The 23,020-nt window shown below is 38.7% G+C and overlaps 1 protein-coding gene across 6 annotated transcripts in view; it reads left to right on the top strand.

Moving 5' to 3' along the window:
- Positions 1-23,020, top strand: part of LLGL2 (LLGL scribble cell polarity complex component 2) — a 66,960-nt gene that overhangs the window by 5,872 nt on the left and 38,068 nt on the right. For 2 of the 6 annotated variants that reach the window (XM_074224575.1, XM_074224571.1), the window contains exons 1-2: positions 18,854-19,113; positions 19,410-19,516. In XM_074224575.1, the coding sequence (XP_074080676.1) occupies positions 19,442-19,516 (75 nt within the window). In that variant the 5' untranslated portion in view covers positions 18,854-19,113; positions 19,410-19,441. Of the gene's footprint in view, positions 1-14,548; positions 14,980-18,851; positions 19,114-19,409; positions 19,517-23,020 lie in introns of those variants that run through there. The other 4 variants (XM_074224572.1, XM_074224576.1, XM_074224573.1 and 1 more) reach the window with 3 other exon arrangements.

The following is a 23,020-nucleotide window of genomic DNA, read 5'->3' as shown; positions in this document are numbered from 1 at the left end:
TTTTTTTAATTTTTTTTAGGGTTTTTTTTTTGCAAGGCAAATGGGGTTAAGTGGCTTACCCAAGGCCACACAGCTAGGTAATTATTAAGTGTCTGAGACCCGGATTTGAACCCAGGTACTCCTGACTCCAGGGCTGGTGCTTTATCCACTACGCCACCTAGCCGCCCCTCTTGGTGGGATTTCTAAGCAGCTGAGCCTCCTTGGACATCTTGGGTACCACAAAAGCTAGCATAGAAAAAAAATTTCTTAAAAGACTGTATAAGACACTGGGGATACAAAGACAATGAAATATTTCTATTCTCCTGAAGGCTGGGTGATGGAAGGGGGACTGTTATGATTTTTCTCTGTAATATAACTGCAGTAGAGATTGGGAGACTTCATTAGTATTTGGATTTGAAAAATAAAATCCTTTTTTAAAAAAAAGCCAGTCAATCAGTTAGCATTTATTAAACATCTACATAAACCAGGCACCAGGAATACAAAGAAAGGCCAGTCAATCAATAAGCATTTATTAAACATTTACTATATACCAGGCACTAGGAAAGTCAAAAGACAGCCCTTACTCTCAAGGAGCTCACAGTCTAATGGGAGAGAAGGAAAGCACTAAACTGACCTTGGAGTCTGGAAGACCTGAATGCAAATTCAGACTAGGTGTGTGTTCCTGGACAACTCATTAAATCCCAATTTCCCCCACCCCCAAAAAAAGAGGGGGGAAGGGAAGACACTAGAATTAAGGGAGGTTGTTAATAGAATTTTATCTGGGACTTGAAGGAAATGAGGGAAGTCAGAAGGTGGAGATAAATCCAGTTAATGTTGTAGTCATGGGGGGACAACCAGTGAAAATACCCTGGCTTAGGAAAATGGATCCTGGATAGGGGAGAAGCATCACCAAATTGTGTTTTAGAGGAAGCTCATTCATTCAACCAGAGTATGTGTTGAGTGAGGGAAAGAGGAAGGTGGAAGGAGGGGCAGATTATGAAGAGTTTTGAAAGACAGAGAATTTTGTGTTTGAACCTGAAGGTGATTATTAGTGATGAAAAAATGACATGAGCCAGATTCTTCTTTCGATTACTTCTGACATTTGGTACTAGGCTCCACCCCTGCTCTTAGTGGAAGAGAGCATTATGGTAAGGATGACTGACAAGATGCCAAAGCCACAGCTTCACAGGATGTTTAGAGAGGAGGACAACTTCTTAAATTAAAGGCTTAGACTATAGGGTTTGATCATCAGGGAAGTGTATTTTATTTAGAAAGCTCATTCATTCAACAAGCCTATGAAATTGTTATGTATCCCCTTGCTGAAAATAACATGTTGGTGTAGTCTGATATCGGCAAGATTCGTCTCAGTTTGACCCTTTTCCTTTGCAAAAAGAATAGGGACTGCCTGTCACTCTCCCTGGTCTACTTCCTGTGTCCATCCCGCCACTCCCTCATCCCAGGGAGTTTTGGCTCACTCTCTGAGCTATTCCCTGATCCCATAGCCTGGAATCATGGATTTAGAATTGGCAGTATCTCAGAGATTATCTAATCCAACCCCCTCTTTTTAAACTCCATAAATGATATTCTCCATCGCAGATAGCACAAAATTGTCCCTGATTGTTGCACTGAAGGAATGAGCAAGTCCATCAAGGTTGATCATCACCCCCATGTTGCTGTTAGAGTGTACAGTGTTCTTCTGGTTCTGCTTATCTTGCTCAGCATCAGTTCATGCAAATCTTTCCAGGCTTCCCTGAATTCCCATCCCTCCTGGTTTCTAGTAGAACAATAGTGTTCCATGACATTCATATACCACAGTTTGCTAAGCCATCCCCCAATTGAAGGACATTCACTTAATTTCCAATTTTTTTGCCACCACAAACAGGACTGCTATGAATATTTTTGTACAAGTGATGTTTTTACCCTTTTTCATAATCTCTCCAGGGTATAGACCCAGTAGTGGTATTGCTGGATCAAAGGGTATGTACATTTTTGTTTTCCTTTGCGCATAATTCCAAATTGCTCTCCAGAAAGGTTGGATGAGTGCAGGTCCACCAACTTTGTATTAGTGTCCCAGATTTCCGGCATCCCTTCCAACATTGATCATTGTCCTTTCTGGTCATATTAGCCAGTCTGAGAGGTGTGAAGTGGTATCTCAGAGATGTAGTGATTTAGAGCAATTTTTCATATGACTATCAACCCCTTCATTTTTAAAAAAATTTATTAAGGGGACGACTAGATGGCGCAGTGGATAAAGCACCAGCCCTGGAGTCAGGAGTACCTGGGTTCAAATCCGGCCTCAGACACTTAATAATTACCTAGCTGTGTGGCCTTGGGCAAGCCACTTAACCCCATTTGCCTTGCAAAAACCTAAAAAAAATAAAAATTAAAAAAATTTATTAAGTGCTTATTCTGTTCCAGGAAAATTTTGGAGGTTCTAGGAATAAAAGTACAAAAGATATAACCCCTGCCCCTCAAGAAGCTTCCTTCATTCATTCTATTGTGGGGGACATATAAATATTTACAGGAAATGGAAAGAGGAAGAGGTGTGTGTGTGTGTGTGTGTGTGTGTACATATGTATGTGTTATTTGGAGGGACCTCCTTTTTTTTTTTTTTTAGGTTTTTTTGCAAGGCAATGGGGTTAAGTGGCTTGCCCAAGGCCACACAGCTAGATAATTATTAAGTGTCTGAGGCCGGATTTGAACTCAGGTACTCCTGACTCCAGGGCCAGTGCACTATCCACTATCCACATAGCTGCCCCCCAAGGACCTCTTTTCGAGAGTGACATTTAAAGGGGTGCAGCTTGAAAAGAAGGTCTCCAAGAACATTCTTGTGGGAACAGGTCTGTGCAAAGGCACAGTAGAAATATTGCTTTGGGGAATAGTAAGTAGCCCAATTTGTTTGGCTTGTAGAGTCTATAGAAGGAAAAATAGGTTATAAGAGTAGAAAAATTGTTCATTCTTCATTCTTGAAAAGGACCAATAATTTCAGAAGGGTGACGTTTTAACTTGCAAGTGAATTGAATTTAAGTGAGGCAAAAATGAACAGTCTTTCCTCATTCTCCCAGAGGCATTGAAGTATAGTGGCAAGATCTAGCTAGTCAAGAAAACTAGCAATCATATGAATATATATTGAAGAAGAGAGAGTCTGGGGCGGCTTGGTGGTATAGTGGATAGAACACCGGCCCTGGAGTCAGGAGTACCTGAGTTCAAATCCGGCCTCAGACACTTAATAATTACCTAGCTGTGTGACCTTGGGCAAGCCACTTAACCCCATTTGCCTTGCAAAAACCTAAAAGAAAAAAAAAGAAGAGAGGGTTTGGATGCAGGGAGACATCGCCAGAGACTATTGCAATAGTCCAGGCAAAGGATGATGTCCAGTACTAAAGTGATTTGGATGTGAGTGAGGAGAAGGATATTGAGGAGGTAGAATTGACAAGATTGGGTGACTGATTGGACATGGAGTGAGGGAGAATGAAAAGACTTTTAGATTTTGGACCTAAGATGATAAAAACCTTTTTTATGGTTTTATATGTTTTTGTTTTTATTTTTATTTTATTTATGGAATAAACAATCATTTCCATGATGTAGTATTATAAAAAAAAAGAAAAGATGATTGAGAGTGGAAGAGAGAAGAGATAAAGTCCTTATCTTGAAGTGATGGCAGGGTCAAGTGAAGATTTTTTTTTTTTTAAGGATAGAGTGTATTGAGGCATGCTTGTAGGCAGGAGGGAAGAAACCAGAAAATGAAGAGAGAATGATAAAAATGACAAAGTATAGGGGATAGGAGGTTTAGGAAAAAGACTGAGGTTTAGGAAAAGCTGAAGCAAATAGAGAGAATGGAAATGGTCTTCTGATTGAATATGAAGTATAAAAATTGGGAAGAAGATGAAATTCCTTACAGACGGGGCCTCAGTGTTCTCAAATTATCCTTTGTGGGATGAATAGGATCCTTTTTAACTTCTTAGTAACTCCTCAAGCCCTTGTTATCTGTCTTCCCATCTCACTACTCAATTCAAATGACTTTCTTGGAGGTTATCAATGATTTTTTTACTCCTAAATCCATTGGCTTTTTCTCATTTCTTATCCTTTTTGATTTCTCTGCAGCATGTGACACTGACAACTCTCTTTTCCTGACTTTGGTTAAACTTCCAGTTCTCTTCCTTCTGTCTGACCGTTTCTCTATAGTCTCCCTTGTGGTACTATCAGCCATATAATAATAATGTTTTTATCCTTCATTTTCAAAGAAGACCGTGACATCAGGGAGGTAATGCCATGACAAGCACATGAATTGGATTTGAGTGAGGGAGTGCTGTGCCAAGTCACCAGCCTCACTTTTTCCTCCAGAATCATCTGACTCTGGTGACCAGTGGGATATTATGTCAATAGGCATTTGGAATTGAGAGACAGGAGGCCAGGGATGCTTGATAAGTAGATCTGAGAATTTCCTGGTTCTCTCCCCTTTCCCAAACCTGTCACCTTGTGGTGATCTATAAATGCATATTGCCTTCCTTCTCTGGAGATGACTACAGTAGTTGCTTCTCTTCCTGGTCAAATCTGATGCCTCTTATTCCTTTTATTGATATCTTTCCCTCAGATACTTGGAATTAGGAATGAATCTACTGTATTTTGGTGGGCAGGGTTCTTAACAAAAAGAAGAAAACAGAAAATCAACTCTGTAAGATAGTGAATAAGCAAGGTGAATTCTAGCAAAACCAGAAGAAACAAAAATAATCAGAATATAGGCATAGTTAACATGACAACAAAACCAAAAACACAATCTAGAAAAATACCTTCAAAAATATAAAATAATCAAACTATCAGAAGACCAGGTAGAGATCTTAAATAAACTAATCTCAGAAAAGCAAAGGAATCTAGTTGTGAAGAAACTACCAAATTGGGGAGTGGGATGGGGTGAGGACCTGTTGCCAATGGATTCGCATTGAGAATTCTATCAAACTTTTAAAGAACAGTCAGTTTCTATATCATCATATTTCATACAAATTATTCTTAAAAAATAAAAATGAAGTGACTACCAGAATTGAGACAAATACAGCCCAAAAACTAAGCCAGGGAAAGATAAAATGCAGGTAAAAAAACAAAACTATAAGCCAGTGTCATTGATGAATAGTTACTCAAAAATGTTAAAATCCTTACTAAAGTGATTTATCCAAAAAAATCATTCATTAAGACCAAGTGGAATGCAAGAATAGTTCAAAATTAGGAAAATAATCAATATAACTAAACACATTAAAACCCAAAGTGTGCAAAATCATCTTAAGAGATACAGAAAAAGCTTTGATAACACACAATGCCCCTTTATGCTACAAACCCTAAGAAGGACCCTTTTTTTTTTAATATTATAAAAAGTATCTATTAAAAACCAAAAGTAAGCATCATATGCAATGGTGATACATTTTGCCAGTAAATGTAGGAGTGAAGGAAGGATGCTCATTTTCCTCACTGGAAATGCCAGCAAGGGAAAAAGATGAAAAAGAAATGAAAGGAATAAAGATGAAAAAGAAATGAAAGGAATTAAGATAAATTAAAAACAATCTAAGGGGCTACTTGGTAGCACAGTGAATAGAGCACCGGCCCTGGAGTCAGGAATGCCTGACTTCAAATCCGGCCTCAGACACTTGATAATTACCTAACTGTGTGGCCGTGGGCAAGCCACTTAACCCCTTTTGCCTTGCAAAAAAAAAAATCTGATACTGGTTAAAAGTGGAAAGAATGGAATAGTTTAGGCAAAGGAGAATCAGAAGTAATTGTTCCATCATTTCAGTTGTGTTTGACTCTTCATGACCCCATTTGGGGTTTTCTTGGTAAAGATATGGAGTGACTTGCCCAAGATCACACAGCCAGTAACTGAAGGCAGATTTGACCTCATGAATATGAATCTTCCTGACTTCAGAACTGGCCCTCCATTTAGTCCTTGTCCTTTGTTATGGAAGAAGACCAAAATGACATCACTGTGTTTGAGAGACAATTACACTGTGTCTGACTGGCTGATCAGATCAATACAAGCTTGAAAAGCTTTACCTCATGTCAGGCACATATAGTCCATGTGGACATCTTGGGGGGGCACTCTAACTTACAGATGTCATATTTCCTTTGTGCTGCTTCATTTCTGCCCTTCTCATAGAGTGCAGCACCCTCACTGCCATGCTAGGAGGTCCTGTGCCAGAATCTCCCATGTTATACAATCAATTCTAAAGTTCTTCATTGAGACCTTCAGGTTGTCTCAGTTTTGCTTCTTCTGACCCTCTTGTGAGTGCAGTGTGTCTGTCCAACCCATCGTAGTTGCACTCTCTGTAGTAATGTTGGAATGCTAGGTAGTTTAGCTCAAGAAAAAGGACCTTAGTGTCTGGTAGTTTCTCCTGCCAGGTGATCTTCAGAATCTCCCAAAGACAATTTAAATAGAAGTGATTCATGGTACTGGTAGACTGTCCAGTTTTCATAGGCACACAGCAATGAAGTCAGCACAATGGTTCTGTAGACCTTCAGTTTGGCAGTCAGTGCTTTCTTTTGGAACCTCCCAAACTCTGGTCTCCATTTACTGTGCCACTTAACTGCTTGGCTCTGAAGGGAGATATGGTTAATATGACAATAGTTTGGTGGTGGTACCATGTACCAGGCTGCCATTCTGCTTCATCCAGGCTGACTTGCTTATACTGATAATGACAGTGTGGTATTACCATTGACTCTGTTTTTGACTAGTTTGTTGTTTCTCACTATTGGCTTTATTTACATTATTGAAGCCATTTCCTGTTACTGTTTGTTTCTACTTTGTTTTGCATCACTTCAGGCAAGTCTCCTGTTTCTCTAGTCTTAATTCATCATGGGTTCACTTCAGCAGCTAAATTCTACATTTTCCTCATTCTTCATGGCACAGTTATATTTCATTACCTTTATATCTATTAATCAAGTCTTTTTATTAAGCATATATTGTGTGCCATATTTTTATAATCCATCCTAGGGATACAAGTACAAAAGTGAAACAATCCCTGCCCTCAGGGAGCTTCCATTGTACTTTTACCTTCCCCAGTTGTTAGGAGTTTCTTTTGTTTCCAGCTTTTTGTTATCACACATCTTATTGTTATAAACATTTTTGTACATGTGTGTCTTTTTTTGCTGTCCATAGGTTATGGACAGCTAAAAAGGAGACACACATATAAATGTATATATCCCTAAGGGAGGTAATGGACAGCAAAAAATGATCATGTACAAAAATAACATCTCTAACACCTTACTTCCTCTGTGGCCCTTTTTGATCTCTTTACTATTTGTCTTTTTTTTTTTTTTTTTTTAGGTTTTTGCAAGGCAAACGGGGTTAAGTGGCTTGCCCAAGGCCACACAGCTAGATAATTATTAAGTGTCAGAGACCAGATTTGAACCCAGGTACTCCTGACTCCAGGGCCGGTGCTTTATCCACTATGCCACCTAGCCGCCGTACTGTTAAAGAGTTTTTAATTTTGTTTGGAAGATCGGGGTCTTATTGGATCACATTCCATGTATCTTTAATTCTATTTTCTTTTCCTTTCTTGCTTCAAGTTGAGGAATATCAACCATAGGATGTAGAACTGAAAGGGACCTTAGAAGTCATTTAGCCCAACTCCAGTAATTTATTTATGCTTTAGGAAATTGAGGCCCAAAAACAATAAATGACTTGGCTAAGGTGACAGGACTGGAATTTGAGCCCTATTTCTGACTAAAATTCCAATACCCAGTCCCATTAAACCATACTGCTCCTCTGACTCCACTTTCTTTTTGGTTTAAAGACAGTGAATGAGCAAATTTGGAGAAAAATAAGCTCAGCTGAAAAGAGAATTTGTGGTTAGGATCAATAAGGAATGAAGTTAATGAAAATGGAATATTTAGAAATGAGAACTAAGGAGACATTTGTTTACTCCTTAGTAGTCTCAGGCGCTTGTTCTTCTTGTCTTGGGGTCTATGTACCTTCTGGATCAGTGCACTTCCCAAGGTCAAGTTAGCTTGTCTTCCTTATGAGTGTTCCTGGATGTTAGGGTTTAAGAAATAGAGACAAGACCTCAGAGGATGCTCCAAAGGGAGTAGTGATGACTAGTCTGGCCCTGACCTCTCCATTTGTTAGCCTGAATTATTTTTCTATTCTACTTTCAGGTTGGGTTTTTGTGGGAGATAACTGGAATCCTTTACCTTGTCTCTATACAGAATTAGAGAGAAGGGGTATTCAACAAATATAAGTCATCTGATATTTGCTTATTATATTATTAATACCTAACATTTATGTAACAGTACATCTTTTTTTCAAAGACATTTTACCAGAAATTGCATAAAATATCTAGGGGTCTTTCTTTCTTAGGCATTGGGGTTAAGTGACTTGCCCAAGGTCACATTTTATTTATTTGTTTGTTTGTTTGTTTGTTTATTTATTATTTTAGTGTTTGGTACTCCTGACTCCAGGGCCAGTGTTCTATCCACTGCACCACCTAGTTGCCCATGTCTATGCCTCTTACTCTTTTTTATTTTTAAATTTTTATTTTTTGCTCTTATTCTTTTTTTTTTTTTTTTTTGAAGATTTTTGCAAGGCAATGTGGTTAAGTGGCTTTCCCAAGGCCACACGGCTAGGTAATTATTAAGTGTCTGAGGCTGGATTTGAATTCAGGTACTCCTGACTCCCAAGGCCAGTGCTCTATCTACTGTGCCACCTAGCTGCCCCCTTCTCTTATTCTTAATAAATGTAAATTCCTTTCATATCTTGTCAATGAAAATCATCAGAAAAACTTGCTACAATGATCTTTTATCCAGTTACCTGTTTCCCTATTGATTTTAGTTGTCAAATTTTTTTATGCTGTTTAAGTTCCAGGAAAAAAAATGGAATACTACCCTTTCTGAATACACCTGTTGCTTTTCTGCCCCTCAAACTTTCGTTTTCCACTTACAATGCCCTTCCCTCCCAATCTAATTGTTAACTGTTAACTCTGCCCAGGCTTCTCCAGGGTCTATCTCACCTGCTTCTACTTTGGAGCTTTCCTCATCTCCCATCTCTTTACTCCTTCCCCTATTACCGATGTGATAACACTTAAAACATTTTTCAAATGGCAAGAATCCTGTTCTGTGTTGTGCTGTAGTTCTAGGTGTCTTTGTCTTCTTCTACACAAAAAACTCTGGGGGCTCTCTTATTCATCTCCCCCTCCTCCCATTGTCTGACATTCTACTCTTGAAAGGAGGTCAGAGGGAGCATAAGAGACTGGGGAGAGGGCTGGGCTGAAAAGTAAGAGAGAAACAGTCAGAGACACAGCAGATAAACAGGGATCAGGTACAATTCTGCCTGAGAAGGCAGAATGGGAAATTAGAAAACCAATTGATGAGGCTTTGGGGGCCTAGCTGAGGATTTAGATTTTCTCTGACTGATAACCAGAAAAGAAACTGTGGTTGGGGCTTTTGAGGTATGTTTAAGAAACAGAGGACAAACCTGGTCTGGGTGATTTGGCAGTGTATTGGAAATGTGAGTAGCAGGCATCTATCTATTTGTGTTAGGAGCAGCTTTTGGGCCTTGTCTCACTCTCTGGGAAGAATACAAATTATTTTTATGGTATGATTTAGAAAAGCCTGGGTCTACAAAGACTTAACCATAGGAGTCCCTCTGGTGGGGATACTGAAGTGTATCAACAGGTAAAATAATTACCATTTCCTAAGGAAAAGAATCACTGTACAGAATAAATGGGCAGGATAGCCTGATTCTTTTTAGTGCACTTACAAAGGTAACTTTTTAGGAGCTTACTATATGGTAATTCGAATTCTTTCTGCTTGAAAGGCCTTATATGGAGGAGTTAGAGGTTTTGCACACCTAAGAAAGCTGACTTTTTGGTTATTTCATTTAAAATGTGTAGCAATCACTCAGTATTATTACAGCTTTTAGTGGTCCCCCAGTAGCATCGTGGAGAAGCAACTGTAGCATCCTGACCTATGGGAAATAGCACTGACCTTTTGGAACCAGCCCTGGGTTCAAGTCTCAGATGAGTAAACCATTTACTCTCTGTGAATCTTGAATTTGTTTGTAATTTGTTTATTTCTTGATTCTTGCCCAGTCGATTTCAAATTGAATCTGACTTTGTAAAGCACCCAACAAAGGTGAGGCACTGAGTGTAAAGTTAAGGTCTGAAGCTCTCAAAATGGGATCTTTAGTTTTTGTTGGTTTTTTTTTTGCCTACTCTTCTGGAGGACTTCTAAAGGAAGTTGGGGCCTAGCGAATAAAATGGCACTTTTGTTGAACTTTTGTGTATCTCCTATGGACTTTTGGGCTGCTGGTTGAGTTCCGCGGCCCATCTTTTTTTTTTTCTTCCCTGCCTTTAGAGCAGTATCTGGCACCTAACTAGAACTTATTAAAAACTTGTTGATAGATACCCTGCCCTTCCTCCACCAATATTGCTGAGGCACTGTAGCAGCTGTAGTCAGTCAGAAAGCAAGCAATTTTTTAAATTATGAACTTGACAAACACCAACATACCTGAACATTTCCATATGCAAAGAAAATGAGGATTATTATGAAACTATGAATCCTGTATTAAATTTAGCATTGCTTGTCTAGATTCCCTCATCAAGGGCTTTTTGCTCTCTTCTGTATTTTAAAAATATTTCACTGATGCTCTGATCTCCCTCTACTCTATTAGCATCAGTATCAATCCCTCCCTTCCCTCCAAATAGTTGAGAAAACAAATCTGGGTCTGAAAAAAAAAATCTCATTCTGCACAACTGTTGTCTGTCAACCAAGAGATAGGAAGTATGGATTACTACCAGTCTTCTGGAGTTTATGACTGGTCATTACATTTATATGAGATTTCAGAATGCTGATTAGTTTCTTAGGTTTCTCTAAAACCTGTGAATTTCATAATTTCTTATGGAGTGATAATAGTCCATTACATTCATCCACTCTTTCCAGTTCTTTACACCAGCAAAAGTGCTGCTATTATTATTTTTGTGCATCTGAGTCTTTATCTTTGATCCAACATTCAAATATTTTGGATTCAAAATGTATTTGTTCACTTTAGTGCCTTTTGTGATCATGTACCAAACAGCTTCTGAAAGTGATTGGACCACTTCACAGATCCACCAAAGTCTGTCTTCCCACAGACTTTTCATTTTCTTTTCTTTTCTTTTCTTTTTTTTGTCATCTTTGTAAATCTGATGCTTGTAAGATGAAACCCTGAACTGGAGGATTATTTCGGAAAGCCTTGATAAGGATTTTTAAAAGTGCCTACTATGTACCAAACACTGTTATTAAGGACACAAATACACCACACACATCCCCATAAAAGGAAAAAGTAAAAAAAAAAAATATTATTTCCTGCCCCTTGGTTGGAATGTGGGAAAAAAATGTTCTATGCTTATCTAGAAAAGCAGAAAGAGCTGGAGAGCTCTTTTCCATCTCAAGAGCCTCAGGGTTTCTCCTTTTTATTTTTCTCAAGCCTTGTGTTTCTATACTAAACTTCTCCTGGGAATTTCCACTCAAATGAACTACCTGGAAAGGAAGGGCAGCATGTTTAAAGAGGAAAAAGTATCAGATGTGGAGCTGGAAGACCTGAGTTTAAATACCTACTCCCAACTCAGTAGGTAGTAATAGCATTGTGACCTTGTGGACATCGAGGCTGCCCTCAGTGTCCTTATATAGAAAACAAGTTGGTGGATCTTGCTCCCCCCTAACATTGGGATGTTAGGGACTGGATTTCATTACTGCAGAGCAATCCTAAATGAGGAAAATTCTTCCACCACCACCACCATCCCCCCCACAACAGTTCTATTTTATAGTCTTAAAAGGGTGCCTGGAGCTCTTTGAGGTTAAGTGACTGCCTCCCCCACTCCCCTGCTCTAAATCAACAATTCTTTGATCCTACATTGAAACTTGACCACTTTCCATAGAAGTCTACAATTGGCATCTTGACCCAGAATGTAGGAGGACATCCCTCACTGCTGAGTGTTCAAGACTCCCTGAAATGGGGCCAGACTCTCCTCCTCTCAGGGGGTTCAGGGAAGATCCTATCCTGAGCCTTGCTCTCCAAGGTCCCTTTAAGTATGCAGGCTTGATTTACAGCTGCAGGTCAACAAATACACAGACACACATTCTTTCCCAGGCTCCAGAAAGGAGAGAGGCTTTGAGTGACAGGGAACCATTTTCTGTTCCGTGAATGACTTCTGATAGCAGCATGATGGGGACCTATCTCTGTTGCCTGGCATGCTGTTTGGTTTGAAAACCTCTGACGTGGCTGGTTCTATTCATTCATGAAGAAATATTGACCATCACCCACATTGGAATATATTCAGGCTGGGTTTTATCCCCTGCCAGGATGGTAAGCAATTTACTAATCCATCAGAACTTTAGCCCCTACCCCCACCAACTTTGGCTGTACAATTGCTCTGTAAATGACCCATGACAGAGTTGGTGTCTTGGATTGATTTTAACCACCCAGCATACCCAGTACCAGTACTCATTGCTTGATTGTGAGCATGCTTTGGGAGATGGAAACTAACTTTCAGATTCCTTTGAATTGAAACGGAATTAGGAAAGGAGCTCTTTACAATTCACCCAGTCAAAATGAAGTTGAAGACTCAGGGTCATTGTTGGTTGGGTTGACGGGCTAGTAGAGACCCAGATCAAAGCATAGACATTAGTTATTCTCATAGTCATTGAGTCAAGCTACCATAATTTTTTATATTGGTCTTGTAGTTGGCTTTTTCTTTGTAGTTGGTTTCTTCTTACTCATCTCTAGTATCATTTAATGAATGAATTTGGATTAGGGTTAGACCACCAGGATCTTTGGAATTCACATAGCAAACCTACCTGCCTTGGGCATCTCAGAAAAGACCTCTAACAACCTGAAGTACCCAACACTGGTCACTGCAGCTTTCCTGAATTTTTATGTTTTCCTTAGAAAACCCTACTCTTTCTGCTTCTGTACATAGAGACCTACATAAATAACTTTGATTGGGGTTGTAGGAGTGCTTGCCTGGATTGAACCTGGTTTACTGACAGTCCCCTTTCCTATCTCCTAGGAGCTCCTGTCCAGTGTGCAGTTTTGAGGGGGAGGCAGGTGCTTCCTATAATTTCCCATTAAATTTCTTTCTTTTTTATATCCTAAGGAAAACAATTTACTTTGAAAGTTGTTTATAAGTATCTTTTTTAAGAAAATTTATATATTTTGAGTTTTACAATTTTTCCCCCAATCTTGCTTCATCCCCCACCCCCCACAGTATGCATTGATCTAAATTGAATGTGATGAGCCCATTTAATTTCTTGATCATCATTTGATTTGGGGTGAATTTCAGATTTTAGCTGGAGTAGATGTGGGACCTGGTTAGTCTTGCCTCCCATTCAGGCATCTGTCTTGGACAGTTGTCCTGGGCTGCCCTACTCCTTCCCTGAAACCTTTCTTTATTGAACTTTGATTCTATTGCAGAAACTGCTAAAATCTCTTTTCTCTCCAGCCCCTTCTGAGTCTCTCTATGTTACTCTATTATTTCTACCTGCCCTGCTGTTCCATCTTATCCATTAGTATTTCATTCCTCTCCTCCCTTGGGTCTCAAAGAGATTCAAAGGCTCCATTGGAACTTAGAACCAGTATTAATAGTATTTCCACCTCTTTTCTTCCCCTTCAATTATTTCCACAGTTCAAAAGATTAATTAATGGTGTCATTAGTAATAGTAGTCTCCCTCACAAAGTCAGTTCATAGTTCCCTTTTACCTTAGGGGACAGTCTTTGAGGTATTACTTATTGCCCTCCCCCCCATTTTGTGAAAAAAAAACTTGGCTAGGTTGGTGGCTTTGACGATATGCACAGTTTGTTATAAACCATGGTTGAAGCTTTAAGTTGGATGCAGGACCTACTAGAGTGAGATGCCACTTGGCATTACCCTGTCCCCAAGCTTTGGCATTGGAGAAAGTGATCATAGTTAAGGTTAAGTCCTGAGACTTTGGAGAGGTAGCCAAGACCTTCACCACAGTGTGTAACATGGTTTCCATGGTTCCAGATAACCAGTTAGCAAATGGGCTTTTGGAATCCAGCCCATCTGTAAGTTGGGGACTGACCTTAGGACTCTAAGCCAGCCTACTCCCCAGCAGGCCCCTAGCTAGTTAAATTAAATGTGGCACTATTTACAATCCGGAAAGGAGGGGAAGTGCTTTACTGCTTACACCCCATACAACACTATACAAATATAAGCTCTGCAAATAGAAGCTTCAGTTTGCGTTCCAATTTTCTAGGAACTATTTCTTGATCCTTGCATTTGAGTTTTAAAGGTTTGGTGTCAATGTTAATTTGAATATTGAAAAGGCTATATTTTGGCTGCTTTTTAGATGTCCATATTTATGATAGGGGAAGATAGGGAAGTAATGACACAGATAATCCCAAAAAAATAACCAATACCCCCTTTTTTCCCCCAATTGTATTAGTCTTTGGAGTGCTTTGTGTGTTAAGAGTTGCTTTTTCTGAACAGTGAGAATTTCTTATTTCATAGGTTCAGCTGGAAGAGGACCTCAAAGACCATATAACCTAGGGTTTCTACCTTTTCAAGGCATTTTGATGTCTTAATATTATTTGTATTTACAATGTTTTATATTATGTATATATATATAATATTTATAGGTTTATAGAATAAACCTATGTTTTTTTATGATTTCAGAAATAATAAAACTGGAGCCCACAAAGCTTGTGACTTGTCCAGGCTCACACAAGGAGTAAGAAGTAGACTGGGCTTTGAGGAAGGCCCACTTTTTCAGTCTACCCAGTGACCACCAATTTTCTGTTTCACTTGGGCTAATAGGAAAATGCATGTCCACTAAGCAGGCTGCTGCAGCTCAGAAGTGCTAGCTAATGATGGAAGCAGCCCGCCCAAAATTCCAACTCTGCCAAGTCTAATCTTAAAGAGCTAATTTTAGAAAGTTGCTTTGGGGCCAGTGGAAGGTAGGGGGGGAACAGACACAGTTGGAGAAGCACCCAGGGCTCCAATCATGGGTCACAAGCATCAGGTTGGAATGTTTTCATTTTCCTTTGAATCCCAGAATGTTAGAGTGGAAAGGGGCTGGAGAGTTCAGCTAGGGCAACCTCTTTAGGCCTAGAGAATTAAAGTGATTTTCCCAAGAATGCATAGCTAGCAAATGGGAGAGCTAGAACCCCAATGTGTCCTGCTGTACCATGCCCTTGTAGTGGGTAACCCCAGGCTTTCTCTTTCCCTCAGTAGCCATTACCTTCATAACCAATGTAGAAGTTCCTGATAATGGTCAGCACTGAAATTAAGGTCTCAGGTCATCTCTCTGAAAGTCTGTTTAACCCATGATAACTTAACTCAGATGTCATGACTTGAGATAGAGGGTAACCTATTTTCCACTTGTGTTGCTGGAGGCATTGATTGGCTTGGAGAGATCAGGTCTTTCCCTTTACTGTTTTAAGCAGGATTTTCGAGTATATCCTTATCTGAAGTTAGAAATGACTATCCAAGAGAGGGTGGAAGGGTAGACTGTTCCAAGTATTACCAGCATTTTCCTTTCCTTCCCCTTCCTCATATCTTAGCAACTGGGCTTTTCTTTTTTTTTTTTCCTGGGTCTGGGGAGTCAGGGAGGGGGGAAACAATAAAGTGATGAGGAAGGGGCAATTCTGAAATAGCTCAGAACACTGACCAAAGTAGCAAAGGAGTTGATTATGACTTCAAAAGGCAGATGATGAAACAAATACACCTCCCACTTCTTGGCATAGAACTTGAGATGCAGAATCAGACATGCATTCTCAGTTGATTGACTCCACTGTTTTGATTTGCTTGACTACTCATTTTTCTCATGAATTTAATAAATATCAACAAACTAACCCTTTACTATACAAAGTATTATATATCACATAATTATCATAGACAGAATTTACATAATGCTTTACAGTTTGCAAAATGCTTTACAAATATCGTCTTCCTGAGTTCACATCTGGCCTTAAACACTAGATATGTAAGCCACTTAACCCTGTTTGCCTTAGTTTCTCCATCTGTAAAATGAGCTGGTGAAGGAAATGACAAACCACTCGAGTACTTTGCCAAGAAAGCCCCAAATGGGTTCATGAAAGAAAAGTCAGGAATAGCTGAAAACAATGTACAACAACAATTACAGATATTATCTCATTTTATCTTCTTAACAACTTTAGTGGTTATTATTACTATTATTATTGCCACTTTTACAGTTGAGGAAACTAAGAGAAACAAATATAGTCTGTTTCTAAAAATGTCTCATTCTGTACCTCAGTATCACTTCTCTAACAAGAGAAAGAAAACATGATTCTATCATCAAACTTCTGGAGGTCTGATCGAAAAATTTAAGAATGATCAATGATTAGCTAAACTTGTTTTCCTTAACAATATTGTCATTGTATAAATTGTTTCTAATTCTATCCATTGCTTTTTGCAAGATCTTCTTTGAATGTTCTAAAGCCATACATTTTATTTTTTCTTTCATCATGATAATATCACGTTACATTCATATATCCTAATTTGTGCAGCCATTTCTCAATTGAGAAATCCCATTTTTTAAAAGAAAGATTTCATTTATTTTGAATTTTACAATTTTTCCCCTATTCTTGCTTCCCACCCCCCACAGAAGAAAGTCTGTTAGTCTTTATATTGTTTCCATGGTATACATTGATCTAAGTTGAATGTGATGAGAGAGTAATCATATCTTAAGGAAGAAAAATAAAGTATAAGAGATAACAAAATTACATAATAATGTGGTTTTTTTTCCCCCCTAAATTGAAGGTAATAGTCTTTGGTCTTTGTTCAAACTCCACAATTCTTTCTTTGGATAGTATTCTCCATTGCAGATAGCTCAAAATTGTCCTTGATTGTTGCACTGATGGAATGAGCAAATCCATCAAGGTCGATCATCACCCCCATGTTACTGTTAGGGTGTACAATGTTCTTCTGGTTCTGCTCATCTTGCTTGGCATCAGTTCATACAAATCCTTCCAGGCTTCCCTGAATGGCCATCCCTCCTGGTTTCTAATAGAACAGTAGTGTTCCATGACATACATATACCACAGTTTGTTAAGTCATTCCCTAATTGAAGGACATTTACTTGATTTCCAATTCTTTGCCACCACAAACAGGGCTGCTATGAATATTTTTGTACAGGTGATGTTTTTGCCCTTTTTCATGATCTCTTCAGGGTATAGACCCAGTAGTGGTATTGCTGGATCAAAGGGTATGCACATTTTTGTTGTCCTTTGGGCATAGAGGAATCCTATTTTTGAATGTTTTTGTTGGGGGGAGGGGTTCCCATTTTGTTATAACAAAAAGAACTGTTGTCACTAGAAGTATTGATCTCTAGTTTTCTTTCTTTACTTTATCTCTATGATTTGGGTAATAAGACCATAATTGTTTTATAGGAGGAGCTTGGATCTCATCTTTCCCTTTTTTGTAACCTATTTATATAATTTATATAATACTTGTTGGTATTCATTTATAAATCCACCAGCTCAAGGTGTCCTATTCCCATCTCAGAAATTTCTTTATGTTTTGTTCTTTTCTATTAAATGTATATTTTTTTCCTCCTTTAGGATAAATTTTTCTTAGTTACAAACCAATCCTTTATCTTTGGCCTTTTGAAATGTCCCTACAAAATTTTCTCTTCTTTTGGAATATAATGCTCCCAATCTTTCTTTCCTCTGTGTATATTGATGCTGACTGTTTTTCCTTGCTATTTGAATTCCTTCTTTCTAGTTGCTTGCATTGTATTTATATGGTATTTTCTTTGACCTGAAAGTACTGAATGTTGATTCTGACATTCCTATACATTTTCAATTTGGAGTTTATTTCAATCGAATTCTTTCTGTATTCTCTTTGTCTCTGACTCTAATAGATCTATTTTCTTGAAATATAGTATCCTATCTTTTTATGGATTTGGTCATGGTTTTTAAGACATTGTTCTATTTCAGTCTTCTGATTTTGTTATAGTATTTCCTCTCTAATAGTGTCATAGTTATATTTTGTCTATTCTAAGCTTCAGAGAATCAGATACTTGTGTAAGATTTCTAAAAATCTTTTTTTCTGGGCTTTTCCCCTTACTTATAATTTCATTTTTTCCTCTTTCTTTATTTCAAGATATTTTTTTTTCCTGAGGCTGTTTATAGTTTTTGTGGAGCTGCTCTCTTTTGTGTTTACCTCTTAGATATCTCTTGACCCCAACTGTTTCTATGTATTGTTTTCCTCTGGCCTCAGTTCTTGTTTGGAACTTTGTGCTTTGCCCATGAATTCATCCCTTCTATACTCTTGAAAGAGAGTGGGTCAGACTATCCTCCAGTCTCTGATTTCCTCTGTTTCTGCTGCTGACTTTTCCTTCCCTTGTATCTGTACTAAGAACATTCTCTTTGCCAGCTCCTGTGTTCAGTCAGGGTACTAGGGTCTTTCTGCCTTTCTATAGCATCCTAAAGAGGAGACACTCCAGACCCCTTTTTCAACCCTGGAGATTTATGTCTTTTGTGCAATCCTGAGTTGATTGAAAGGATTCACTATTTATTATTTCCTCTTTGGATTTCTTGATTTACAGATCTTTGGAGTATATGGGCAAGAGATGGGCTTTTCTTCTTCATGCTTTAACTTAACATGTTTGTGTGTGTGTGTGTGTGTGTGTGTACACTATAATATACATAGAAAAAAAATGAAAACTTCACTGTACCAAAGGGGAATGAAAGCACTATTCTTATTGCCTTGTTGTTGAACTTAATTATGTGTATTTATTTAAAAGAAATCCACTATACCTAATCAATTTCATTTCTTATATAATTTTTTTCTGTTCTTTGAAATATTTTTGTTGGTAATTGTTTCCAGTTAAAGAAAAAAAAATTAAAGGAAGCTATTAGGTTGTCACTCCCATGTCTCTCCTGTGAGAAACATAGGAAGGCTTCCTTTCTGTGAAACTAAAAGCCTTGTGGTTTTTCAGAAAACAAGTTAACAATTAACCTTTAGGCAGTGCCGGGCCATCTTGTTAGGCAGAATTGTGACTATAAAGTCAGGGTAGATGGCTCCTTCCTCCAGCCTTTTCTGCTCCTGTCTTGGTTACATGTTAAGTGAGTTATCAGAAGCACTACAGAACATTGGGAGCTGAATTCCAGATCTGAGGCAGGTGGCCATTGTGAGTATTTCTCTTGTTTCCCCAGAGTTGTTATCCTGAAGGATCAAAAAGCTCAGATAGGACTGAGGAAGGGAAGAGTAGTTAAGATATGGGTTAGAAGAGAATGAGACTGGAATTCTGAGTTATTCATTCTATAAAGTAAAATCCTGAGAGGGGCTCCTTTGATCATTAAACCCTGAAATGATTATTACTGTGTCACTATCTAGGCTCTGTTGTGGTACCATCTGAGAGTCCCCAGGGGATTGTTGTCTTGGCTTCTTATCCATGATCAGGAATATTTTTGGGTCTTTCTTTAGGTCATTGGTGGGGCAGCCAGGAGCCGAGGAGGATGAGAAGGTTCTTGAGATCTGGACATGACCAGGCCAGGGAGCGACTGAAACAGGATCTCTTTAAGTTTAACAAGGTAAGTATGTGGAATTGAGAGGGAAAGGTTGGAGGGGAGTGGCTTTTGTATAGAAATAACTTTTAATTTCCTCAAGAACCAAAGTCTGTTTATCACTTAAGTCCTGGGCTAGACCAGGATCCCAAGTCCTCTTCACCCAGAGAAAGTCCTCTCCCCATAAATGAGAGGAAGGCAGTTTATAAGCTGTAGTGAGCACCCCACAATTTGGGAGTTGTGGCATAATTAATCTGGTCTCCCACTTTGATCTAGGCCCTGGGCTTTTCAAGAACTTTCATTCTGTGAACTAATTCTAAGTGCAACTTTTGGGGAATCTGGGGACTTGATTCAATCATCAGGGTCACTTTGGGGTATAAATCCCTTTATTTGGACACCCCTGACCTTTTGAGGTGATGTTATGGTAGCTGACTTTTGTTTGTAACTTTATGCTTTAAACCACCTTTGAATTCCTTACAAGCCCTCAGTACACCAAGTTCTTAACTATTTTTTATATCAGAGACCGCTCTCAGTTTGATTGGGTGAAATCTGTGGACCCTTCTCAGAGTAATTGTTTTTGTTGCCTGTGTTCATATGTTATTGGAGGAAATCCTAAATTTTAGTTAGAAGATAGTGATGATAAAGGAAGTCTTTTTTTTCTTCATGAAAGTTTAGTCACCTGAAACCTATCCATAGGCTCTTTGTTTGAGAACCCCTGGTTTAGGATGAGTGTGGAGAAAATAAATCCTGTCCACGGATCAACCTCTCTTTAAGTTCCCAAAACCTTTTTCACTGTTGTCCTTTGTTAAGATAGCCAGTCTTTACCAAACACTTTCATTTACTTTCATTTGATCCTCACTGTGCCTTTAGCTATTGGCTATCTTTATCTCCATTTTACTGATAAGGAAATCTGCGGCTGGCCCTCAGATTTCTGTGACTGCTTCACTCTTCAAAGAGAAAATTTCCTGAAGGCAGAATCTCTTATTTTAGTTATTGTTATTGTTTGTTTGTTTTTGTCTTTTCTTTCCCAGCTTAGTAGTTGACAAGTATTTGAGGCAATATCAGAACCCAGTATTTCCCAACTCCTGTGCTGACCCTTCCACCTAACTTCTTTATATTTAATATGTAGGGAAGAATTATGGTTCTTGAGAACTCTTCCTACTGTGTAGGAGTCCTTGTTTAAGTGAAAGCAATTTAAAATATTTGCAGAAATCAAATACTAATGGAAAACTATACAATTCTCCCCCTAGGCTATGCAATTCCTAGGCAGAGTTCTCCAGTTCCCTTTTCCCTGTAGAGGCTATTTAGTATAGGAAGAAAAGAATTGGATTTGGAGATCCAAATTAAAGAATTGTCTCAATTACTTTTCCTACCTGTGTCTTGAGGTGGGTAATTTTGCCTCAGGATTCTGATCCCTAATGCAGAGTTGGGATTCTCAAACTTTTTAATTTTTTGTCCCCCATGCCAGGCCTATTTAATTTATTCAATATGAGAGGAAATAAACATCCTATAATAATTAAGTAAAATAAATAAATATATTTTCACTTTAAAAAATTTTATTTAATTCCCTAATACACGATGAACTGCCCCAACCCCTAAATCTTTCTTCTTTGGGCTGAACTGCAAGAAGAGTGAGACCTGTTCTGTCTGTAAGAGAATTACAGTCATTTGAAAAGGGCTAGATTCCTGAAGGGCAGGCTCACGTGCTTTGGATTTGATAGAAAACTCCTTGAGGGCAAGGGGCTCTTTTATTTTTAACTAGCTTACTGCTTGATTGTGTAGTTTGTAACTATAGATACCTAAATTGCCCTGGTAAGAAGCTATGACCTGCCTCCCAGAAAACAGAAGAGAAACCAAACATAGAAACCAGCCAAACGGGCTTGGTTAAAGAATAGGACATTCTAGCCCCAAGCACCGAGAACAGAACTGCTAGCAGAGCAACATGAGCCACGCACTTTCTGTAGCATAGGGAGGTTCTCCATCCCCCAGTCTCTCTGAAGACCAGGACTAGGTGCTCTTGAAAGCAGCCAGGTGTGGTAGAGAGCCTCTAAATTTTCTTGTCTCTTCCACTTTGGCTCTTCTTGTTGAGTGGTAGGGATGTCTTTTTGTTGAGATAACCCAAATAACCATACCAGTCTCATCTGTCTTGTCATTCAGTCATGTCCTACTCTTTCTGAACTCATTTGGGGTTTTATTGGCAGAGATACAGGAGTGGTTTGCCATTTCCTTCTTTCCTTCTCCAGTTCATTTTACAGATGAGAAAACTGAAGCAAACAGGGTGAAGTGATTTCCTTAGGGTCACACAGTATGTGTCTAAGGCCAGATTTAAATTCAGTTCAATTCAGCAAGGATTTATTAAGCATATATTCTATGCTCAGTATTAAGGGAGGTTGGGAAAAGCATCTTGTAGAACTGGGATGGGACTTGGAAAAGAAACCAGGTAAGTTGGGAGGCATGGATGAGGGGGGAGAGCTTTCCCAGCATGGGAAACAACCAGAGGAAATGTATAATGTGGAAATGGAATGTCTTGTGATGACCAGGCCGGAGGCCACAGACTATGGAAGTGAATAAGGGCAGGTTAGAAAGGTAGGAAGGAGCCAGGTTATGAAGACTTTCAAAAGGCAACAGAGGATTTTATATTTGATTCTGGAGGTGATGGAATTTATTGAAAAGAAGAATGATAAAGACAGACATGTTTATATAGGATAATCAATTTGGAAGCTGATTAGAAGTATGGACTGGAGTGAAGAGAGCAGATGAAGCAGCTTCTGCCTTGAGGAAACTTTAGTTTTCATGGAAAGGAGGGGATACCACACAAAATTGACCAGGTACAAAACATAGGAAGGAATTTTTGTAAAAGGACAAAGAGGTCAGTTACAGTAGTGTAAGAATTGCAGAGAGTATGTATGAAATAAGGTTAGAATTAAGTGTTAAAGAAAAGACTGACACGGGAGGGTATGGAGTAGTCCATAGAGCTTTAGGGCAGTAGATTGCTGCTATGAAGGGGGGGATAAGGGTCTCCAGGGGCAGAGAAACACAACCAATTTTGTCCAATTCAGATCAATGCAGGGATGAGTGGAGTCTTAGGACCTGACTGGGTTATAGGAGTGAAGAAAAACTTCGGCAAACCTTTAAAACCTTCTAATAAGTTATTTCAGTTATTATTAGTAACTGAACTCTGTTTCCTATGACTTTGTGGCAGCAGAGGAATTTTGTATAGACATAATGATATAGATATCATATATTGATGATGTAGATCTTATATCCATATATTATAACAATATGATATATACAGTGTAGATGTGTTATCTTTATGTTATAATTGCATAGATAGTATAACAATAATTTGAGTGGCAGGTGATGAAATAGATTAGAGCCAGGAAGACCTTGCAAGCCATAACCAGCTGTATGACCCTTAGAAAATCATTTAACCTTCAGGCTCTAGGTGACTAAGACGACTAGAAATTGCAGGGAAGTTGCTGACCTGCTTTGGCTGAAGGAATTTCCTTGCCCCTAGGAGTTCCCCTCTGC

The sequence above is a fragment of the Macrotis lagotis genome, chromosome 2, assembly GCF_037893015.1.
Source record: "Macrotis lagotis isolate mMagLag1 chromosome 2, bilby.v1.9.chrom.fasta, whole genome shotgun sequence".
Taxonomy (NCBI): domain Eukaryota; kingdom Metazoa; phylum Chordata; class Mammalia; order Peramelemorphia; family Peramelidae; genus Macrotis; species Macrotis lagotis.
This window is presented reverse-complemented; position numbering and strand designations above follow the sequence as displayed.